Here is a 9,477-nt window from a genome sequence, read left to right on the forward strand (position 1 = left end):
ATTTGAGGTAAACTTTTTTAAATTTTCGTTCTTCCAAAGCCTCTCGGCTCAAACGTTTCAGATCTGGTTTCACAGTTTCACGTTTTGCCCTCGTTGATTCACACTGAAGTTAAAGTTAAAGTTAAATGTTCGTAAAACGTGATTGTCGCAAACGCGAAAAAAACAACAACAAAAAAAAAAAAAAAACTGAAGATATTTGAAACGACGACGACGATGATTCTGTAAAAATACGACGAGATCTGAGTAAAAGTGAAGAGAAAGTTTGTGCTGGTTCATGTGTTCAGCACTGACAGGACAGGTGCAGGGCGACAGGTGCAGGGGGACAGGTGCAGGGGGACAGGTGCGGGCACAGGTGCAGGGACAGGTGCAGGGGGACAGGTGCAGGGCGACAGGTGCGGGGACAGGTGCAGGGGGACAGGTGCAGGGCGGACAGGTGCGGGGGACAGGTGCGGGACAGGTGCGACAGGTGCGGGGGGACAGGTGCGGGGACAGGTGCAGGGGGAACAGGTGCAGGGGGACAGGTGCGGGGGACAGGTGCAGGGGGACAGGTGCGGGGGGACAGGTGCGGGGGGACAGGTGCGGGGGGTGCGGGGGACAGGTGCGGGGGGACAGGTGCGGGGGGACAGGTGCGGGGGGACAGGTGCGGGGGGACAGGTGCAGGGGGGACAGGTGCAGGGGGGGGACAGGTGCGGGGGGACAGGTGCGGGGGACAGGTGCAGGGGACAGGTGCAGGACAGGTGCAGGGGGGACAGGTGCAAGTTTAAGGTTTGTTAAATTGTCAAAACTTTTGGAAGCTCTGATTCAAACTGGAAATAATTATCTTCAGGTTTAATGTGGCAAAAACCTCACGAATACTGACTGCACCATGACCGAGAACTAAACCAGGACTAAACCAGGTCTAAACCAGGTCTAAACCAGGATCTAAACCAGGTCTAAACCAGGTCTAAACCAGGACTAAACCAGGACTAAACCAGGACTAAACCAGGACTAAACCAGGACTAAACCAGGTCTAAACCAGGACTAAACCAGGACTAAACCAGGTCTAAACCAGGACTAAACCAGGTCTAAACCAGGACTAAACCAGGACTAAACCAGGACTAAACCAGGACTAAACCAGGTCTAAACCAGGACTAAACCAGGACTAAACCAGGACTTAATCTAAAATGGACAAAACCTGAAATAAACCCAGTCTCAGGCTAAAAAAGGACTGATAACGGAACTAAACCAGGTCTAATTCAGGACTGAACCAGGCCTTAACCAGAACTAAACCAGGTCTAAAACAAAACTAAAACTGGTCTCGACATAAAAATGGACTGAACCAGGACTAAGTCAGATCTAAACCAGGACTAAACCCAGTTTCAGCCTAAAAAAAGGACTCAGTTAAACCAGAATTTAACAAAAACTAAAGTAGGACTGAACCAAGTTTAACCAGAACTAAAACAGGTCTAAAACAAAACTAAGTCCTGGTTTGGTCCTTTTTTTAGGTTGAGACCAGGTTAAGTCAGATCTAAACCAGGACTAAACCCTGTCTCAGCCTTAAAAAAGAACTGAACTAAACCAGGATTTAACAAAAACTAAACCTGGTCTCAACGTAAAAATGGACTGAACCAGGACTAAACCGGGACCAGAGTGTGTAGCTTAACTGTCTGTTTACATGAACACTACTGTAAAATACTATAGTTTTATTGTTTTTATTGTTTTTATTTTTATTGTTGAAATCTTTTTGACGATTTGACAAACCGAAGTCGCCGTTCGGTCGGTGATCGCGGCGTTAAGGCATCGTGATTCGGAGGAAAAGCCCTTTAAGTCTGAACTGTGCAGAAAAATCAGTTAGAAAAAGTTAATTTAATAGATCCATGAGAAAAAAATAAAATAAAATATATATATTTATATCATTAATACAAAAGTTAGCTCCGTTAGCGCTGTTAGCTCCTTGGCAAACAGCTAGCACGTTAGCTTAGCCTCGAGCAGGAAGACGAAGGATTTTAAAGCTGAGGTAAAAAACACTATCAAATGTTATTGTAGATTTGAACTGAACACTTCGAGACGCTTGTGCACGCGCTTTGTTCGCTTTAGAATTGGTTACACTACGTCATTTCCGCCACCAAAAAAAAAAAAAAAAAACATCACACGAAATCAACTCAAAACACGATTCTACGAGCGTCAGACCTGTACAAAAATCAGCTCAGAATGATCGGAAAAAGAGGAACAAATCCGCTAAATTATAAAGATTTCTCAGTCCATTTTGGAATTTGTTTTTATAGGTTTTTTTTTTTTTTCCAAGTTTGAGTTCATTTCCAAAACCAGCGAAAAAAACAAAACAAAACAAAGCCGGCGTTTGCGACTCAAACGTCCCCAAAACGTCCCCAAAGTCTCGACGTTTCCCGCGGCGGTTTCCAGTTATGAAAAGTCCTCGTGCTGGTGAAGAAATACTCCGTCCTCCGTTTAAATAGAATCACTCCGAGTTTCTGTTGAAATATCGATCAAAAATTCTCAAAAAAAATATCCTAGAACAAGAATTATTTAAATCATTTATTGCTGAAAATTCAAAGTCCCCACACAAAAAGAATGATGATAAAAGCTATAAAAACGCTGCGTCGCTGTAGTAGTTTAAGGCACTTCAAGAAATGAGTCCAAAGTCAAATCAGAGACGTTTTTTTGTTTGTTTGTTTTTTCCCGCAGAGACGTTTCCGTTTGGCACAAAAGCCTCGTCACTACTCCCTTTAAAACGTCTTTATTTTATTTCATTTCATTTACGGGAGAAACACGAGCTTCATCTCCTTGTGCTTTTGTCACGGACGTGTCCAAAATCCTCCAAAAACTCACACTGAGATTTCATAAAGTCGTCGTGTCGAAAAACAGCACCACTTTTTTTTTTTTTTTCTTTTTAAACCGACGCAAAAGTGCAAAGTGGTTTTTCATTTGGTCGATTCTTTGACTTAAATCTGATTCTCACAGGAAAAACAAACAGGGCGACGTTTTGCATAATCATAATAATAATAATAATAATAAAGCTGCACTGTGTCACTTTTCTGTCGTGCCGTTTCTACGGAGACGTCGCTGCTCTGTCTGGAATGTTCCACAGTGTCACATTAAACGTTTATTCGATTCCAGGTGGTTTTATTGCTCAAGACGACGTAGAAAACCGGAGAGCGGCGTCGCCTCTCCACAGATCTGACCTGGAACTTGGTCTGGTTTGGTCTCCGTGACGATAGGAAGGTTTACTGCCGCACTGCGGAACATTCCAGACAAAGCGACAACATCTCCACGGACCAGAAAATGCAGCTTTAAATTTCATATTTCAGATGAGAAACACGTTTGGTAAATTCAAAACTCTAAAAGTCTAAACACAAACTCAGATTCGAAGCTTCTTCTCGGCTTTGGTTTCTTTAGGTCCGTTTCGTTCCAGAATCGTTCGTGTTTTTGTCGATTCTAAAAGGAGTAGTGACGAGTCACTGTCGCCCCCCCGACGGCTCCGGGGGGGGGGTCTGCTGCGGCCGCGTCTGCCCAGACTCGGAGCTCTCCTCCTGGGCCCCGTGAGCCGCGCCGCCCCCCGTCTCTGGAGCCTCTGGAGCCTCTGGAGCCTCTGGAGCCTCTGGAGCCTCTGGAGCTTCTGCAGACCTGGTCTCACTGCAGGCTTCTTCTGGTTTCTCCTCGGCCGCTTTTGTGTTTGGGATTTCAGATCCTTTTTCCAAACTTTTTTCAGAGTTTTCCAAAGTTTCCTCCACATTTCCAGATGTTTTTTGCTTCATTTCTGGAGCAGGTTTCTCGGACTCCTGCTCTCGGTCTGTGCTCGGTTCTTCTTCTTCCTCCTGATCTTCTCCTTTCTTCTCTGCGAGTGTGCACGTGGCCTGGGGCGTGCACGAGTCCCCCTCCTCGCTGGTCTCCTCAGCAGATCTGGGCTCCTCGTTGGGTTCTTCGTGGTTCTCCGGGTTTGGTTCCTGGTTGTTTCCAGGTTCCTCGCCGTGTTCCTCGCCGTGTTCCTCGCCGTGTTCCTCGCCGTGTTCCGTCTCGTCGGTGGTTCTGGGCTTCAGGTGGATCCTCTGGTGTCGGACCAGACTGTGCTTCAGAGTGAAGGTCCTCTCACAGGTGGAGCACTGGTACGGACGTTCTCCTGAGGAACACAGGGAACATGAGAAACACAAGAACCATAAACCAGGTCAAACAGGTGCGTGACAAAGACCAGCACGTTCTCCACGTTCTCCAGGTTCTCCAGGTTCTCCAGGTTCTCCAGGTTCTCCACATTTGAGTTCAAACACCTCAGGACCTGAGCCTCTCTCACTTTCAGAGTAACAAGAATAAGGATCTAAATATTTAAACCTGTGTAGTATAAATACACGTATACTGTAGTATAAGTATATGTGTACTGTAGTACCTGTGTTTGTGTGTAGTACAAGTACATGTGTACTGTAGTATAAGTACATGTGTACTGTAGTATAAGTACATGTGTACTGTAGTATAAGTACATGTGTACTGTAGTATAAGTACATGTGTACTGTAGTACATGTACCTGTAGTACATGTGTACCGGGTACATGTGTACTGTCCTGCAGTACTGTGTACCAGTAACTTTTTCCCGCAGACGTTGCAGATTTTTTTGCGTTTGTCGACTCGACTGTTGGCTCCGCTCTGGCCCCGCCCCTCTCCTCTGGCCTGGCCCCGCCCCTCGTCGCCGGCCTGGCCCCGCCCCTCGGAGCCGCTGTCGTCGTCGCTGCGTCCGTCGTCTCGCTCGCTCCTCGGACTCGGAGTCAGCGCTCTCCAGCTCGCTCTCGCCGCGCTCCTCTCGCTCTGACGCGCTCTCCGACATCTTCTCCTCCTCTTCCTCGCGCTCGTCCTCCTCCTCTTCCGTCCGCTCCTCCGTCTTCTCGCTCTCTCGCTCCCTCTCCTCCGTCGCGCTCGTCGTTTCTTCGTTGGCGTGGGCTTTCTCGTGGCGGGTTAAGGTGGCGCTGTAGCGGAAACTCTTGTGGCAGACGCGGCAGACGTGTTTGAGCTCTTTGGACGAGCCCGAGTCCGGGTTAGTGGTGTTGGCGGCGGCGTTGGCGGCGGCGTTGGCGGGGGGCTGCTGCTCGTCCTGGGAGGGGCCACTGGGGGCAGCACTGAGCTTAAAGTCGATGAGTTTGCGTCCGAAGTTCAGGTCCAGACTTTTGTTGCTGTGATTATCGTCATCGTCGGCGCTTTCCGACTGAAAACACACAAGAGATCAGAACCACAGGACTGTAAAAGGACGTGTACTCAAGTATTTGTACTCGAGTATTTGTTCTGGTGTATCTGTAATCGAGTATTTGTACTGGTGTACTTGTACTCGAGTACTTGTGCTCCTGCAGAGCTCTGTTTTTGTCTGAAGGAGAAAAGTGAACCTGGATCAGTTTTTCCGTTTACTTCATGATTATTCGTGTTAAATTATTTATTATCCAGTTTGTTTTTCATGTTTCTTTTCACATGAAGTAAGAACATAAATAAATATTTTAAATGTTCATTAAACGTCTTGTCCTTGTTCCTTTGAGCAGGACACTACAGTCACAACATGGCCGCCGCAGCTGTCTGTTACTGACGGTTGCCGCGGCGACGGTCTCTGTCGTAATGACACATCCTGGTACCTTTGCTCCGCTGTTCTGTCTCTCTGTGCTGCTGCTCTCCAGCGCCTCCTGTGGCGGCGCCGATGGCTCGCTCTGATTGGTCGAGACCTGCTCCGGCGAAGCTCCATCTGGAAAAAAAGACACGGGGTCAGAGGTCAGAGGTCAGGGAAAACCGAGGACTCAATGACTGTAAATGGACACAGCTGCAGCTGCTGGCCTCCATGAGCTTCACTTGGAGCAGTTGCCGCGGTGACGTGGCTCAGAACTCGACTTTACTCCAGAAACATCTGAAGCTCTGAGTTTGAGCGTCAGACTAAAGCCTCGGCTGTTGGACTCTGCACGGTTTTTAATCGTTTCCTGTTTTACCTTGTTTGGGGTTGTGGGCGGGGTTCACTGCAGCAGGCTCCTCCCCCTGAGGCTCTGATTGGACCGGAGGAGAGTTGGGGGCGGGGTTTGTCTCTGAGGGTTTCGGCTCCGATTCAGGAAGAACCGGCTCCGCTTCAGACTGAGACTCTGAAGGAAACAGACAGAAACATCTGGTTAGTCCTGGTTCAGTCTGGTTATAGTCCAGTCCTGGTCCTGGTCCCGGTTCCGGTCCCGGTCCCGGTCTCGGTCCAGTACCCGCGCTCTCGTGGGATCCCTCCTCGTCTTTCTTGACCAGCGCTCCGTTCCTCCGCAGGGTTCTGTTGGTGACTCCGTGTTTGCGCAGCAGGTGGCGCTCACAGTTGGACTTGGTGGAGAAGAAGGCGTCACATTTGGGACACGGGAACGGCTTCTGACCTGAAGTCCACAAACAGAACAAACATCTGACCTGAAGTCCACAAACAGAACAAACATCTTACCTGAAGTCCACAAACAGAACAAACATCTGACCTGAAGTCCACAAACAGAACAAACATCTGACCTGAAGTCCACAAACAGAACAAACATCTGACCTGAAGTCCACAAACACAGAACAAACTCAAAGAAAAACTCAGAGTGTGAGTCAGAGTTTTCCTCTAGAGTCTCCACAGCCTCAGCTCCAAATGAAGCTCATGGAGGCCAGCAGGTGTGTCAGTAGTAGTACCTGCAGTAGTATTTGCAGTAGTAGTATTTGCAGTACCTGTGTGCGTGAGCATGTGTCTCTGCAGGGACGAGGCCCAGGGGAAGACTCGGGGGCAGAAGGGGCAGGTCATCTTCTGGGCGGAGTTGGAGTAGGCGTTTTTCTTTCCTTTTGGAGCTTTGGGCTCCTCCTTATTCTCTGACACAGCGTCTTCTGCAGGAGACACACGGGATTACACCACAGACAGGGACAGACGGGGACAGACAGGGACAGGCAGGGACAGGCAGGGACAGACAGGGACAGGCAGGGACAGGGACAGGCAGGGACAGGGACAGACAGGGACAGACAGGGACAGGCAGGGACAGGCAGGGACAGACAGGGACAGGCAGGGACAGGCAGGGACAGACAGGGACAGACAGGGACAGCAGGGACAGGAGGGACAGACAGGGACAGGGCAGGGACAGGCAGGGACAGGGACAGGCAGGGACAGGCAGGGACAGACAGGGACAGGCAGGGACAGACAGGGACAGACAGGGACAGACAGGGACAGGCAGGGACAGACAGGGACAGACAGGGACAGACAGGGACAGGCAGGGACAGACAGGGACAGGGACAGGGACAGGCAGGACAGGGGACAGGCAGGGACAGGCAGGGACAGGCAGGACAGACAGGGACAGGGACAGGCAGGGACAGACAGGGACAGACAGGGACAGGACAGGACAGACAGGGACAGGCAGGACAGGCAGGGACAGGGACAGGCAGGGACAGGCAGGGACAGACAGGGACAGGCAGGGACAGACAGGGACAGGCAGGGACAGACAGGGACAGGCAGGACAGGAGGACAGGCAGGACAGGGGACAGGCAGACAGGCAGGGACAGGCAGGGACAGGCAGGGACAGGCAGGGACAGGCAGGGACAGGCAGGGACAGGCAGGGACAGCAGGGACAGGCAGGGACAGACAGGACAGGCAGGGACAGGCAGGGACAGGCAGGGGACAGGCAGGGCAGGCACAGGCAGGGACAGGCAGGGACAGGCAGGGACAGACAGGGACAGGCAGGGACAGGCAGGGACAGACAGGGACAGACAGCAGGACAGGCAGGGACAGGCAGGGACAGGCAGGGACAGACAGGGACAGGCAGGGACAGGACAGGGACAGAGCAGGGGGGACAGACAGGGACAGGGCAGGCAGGGACAGGCAGACAGACAGGGACAGGGACAGGGTGTGACAGGTGTGTGTGTGTGTGTGTGTGTGTGTCAGGTGTGTGTGTGTGTGTGTGTCAGGTGTGTGTGTGTGGTGTGTGTGTGTGTGTGTGTCAGGTGTGTGTGTGTGTGTGTCAGGTGTGTGTGTGTGTGTGTCAGGTGTGTGTGTGTGTGTGTGTCAGGTGTCAGGTGTGTGTGTGTGTGTGTGTGTGTGTCAGTGTGTGTGTGTGTGTGTGTGTGTGTGTGTGTGTGTGTGTGTGTCAGGTGTGTGTGTGTGTCAGGTGTGTGTGTGTGTGTGTCAGGTGTGTGTGTGTGTGTGTGTGTGTCAGGTGTGTGTGTGTGTGTGTGTGTCAGGTGTGTGTGTGTGTGTGTGTGTGTGTGTCAGGTGTGTGTGTGTGTGTGTGTGTGTGTGTGTGTCAGGTGTGTGTGTGTGTGTGTGTGTGTGTCAGGTGTGTGTGTGTGTGTGTGTGTCAGGTGTGTGTGTCAGTGTGTGTGTGTCAGGTGTGTGTGTGTGTGTGTGTGTCAGGTGTGTGTCGTGTGTGTGTATGTGTGTGTGTGTCAGGTGTGTGTGTGTGTGTGTGTGTGTGTCAGGTGTGTGTGTGTGTGTGTGTGTGTGCAGGTGTGTGTGTGTGTGTGTGTCAGGTGTGTGTGTGTGTGTGTGTGTGTCAGGTGTGTGTTTGTAGAGACACAGTTTGACTCGTGTGTTTCAGGTCTGTACCTTTCTTGGCTCCGCCCTGCGCCCCCTGCTGGGTGCTGGTGGTGCTGGTGGTGCTGGTGGTGCTCTGGGTGCTCTGGGTGCTCTGGGTGCTCTGGGTGCTCTGGGTGCTCTGGGCGCTCTGCAGATATGGGCTAAACTTGTTGGCGTCGGTTGTCGCCAACATTTTCTCGACGCTGGCGAATTCTCCGCTGGACTCCAGGTCGAGGGCGGGGCCTTTAGGGGCCGGCTTCTTCCGAGGACGTTTCCTGAAACACACGAGTTTACAGCCTGAGTCACATGACCACATGACCGTGTGACCACATGACCACATGACCACATGATCACATGACCGTGTGACCACATGACACATGACCATGACCACATGATCACATGACCACGTGACCACATGATCACATGACCGCGTGACCACATGATCACATGACCGCGTGACCGCATGACCACATGATCACATGACCACATGACTGACACGACCACATGAACCACATGATCACATGACCACATGACCAGACCACACGTGACCACATGACCACATGATCACATGACACATGACCGTACATGACCATGACCATGATGATCACATGACCGCATGATCACGTGACCGCATGACCGCATGATCACATGACCGCGTGACCACATGATCACATGATCACATGACCGCGTGACCACATGACCGCGTGACCACATGAACGCGTGACGCTTTAATATGGAACATTTCGGTCCAGGTCGTGTTTTTCTTGAACAGGTGAGACTCACCTGGCCGGATCGTCGTCCTCTTGAGTCGTCTCTCTGTCTGGCTCCGCCCTCACCTCTGCACTTCCTGCTTTAACCACGCCCCCTGGTGCCACCGTCGCCGCGGTGACCGTTTCCCGCCGCAGCAGGTCGGTCGCCGTGGAGACGGAGCTGATGATCTGAGCGATGGAGGCGAGCGGCGGCAGCTCCGAG

General features: G+C 51.3%; 1 protein-coding gene across 1 annotated transcript in view; it reads right to left on the reverse strand.

Moving 5' to 3' along the window:
• Window positions 1-980: 980 nt before the first annotated feature.
• Window positions 981-9,477, reverse strand: part of rreb1a (ras responsive element binding protein 1a) — a 57,238-nt gene continuing 48,741 nt past the window's right edge. Inside the window, 9 exon segments of the mRNA XM_055151201.1 lie at window positions 981-4,142; window positions 4,184-4,281; window positions 4,563-5,181; window positions 5,597-5,703; window positions 5,942-6,088; window positions 6,197-6,355; window positions 6,678-6,830; window positions 8,536-8,780; window positions 9,289-9,477. The exon segment at window positions 9,289-9,477 is cut by the window's right edge and continues 656 nt beyond it. Of these exon segments, the coding sequence (XP_055007176.1) occupies window positions 3,453-4,142; window positions 4,184-4,281; window positions 4,563-5,181; window positions 5,597-5,703; window positions 5,942-6,088; window positions 6,197-6,355; window positions 6,678-6,830; window positions 8,536-8,780; window positions 9,289-9,477 (2,407 nt within the window). The 3' untranslated portion in view covers window positions 981-3,452.

Source organism: Boleophthalmus pectinirostris, unplaced genomic scaffold (assembly GCF_026225935.1).
Source record: "Boleophthalmus pectinirostris isolate CB_2022bp ecotype Guang Dong unplaced genomic scaffold, ASM2622593v1 HiC_scaffold_15, whole genome shotgun sequence".
Lineage (NCBI taxonomy): Eukaryota > Metazoa > Chordata > Actinopteri > Gobiiformes > Gobiidae > Boleophthalmus > Boleophthalmus pectinirostris.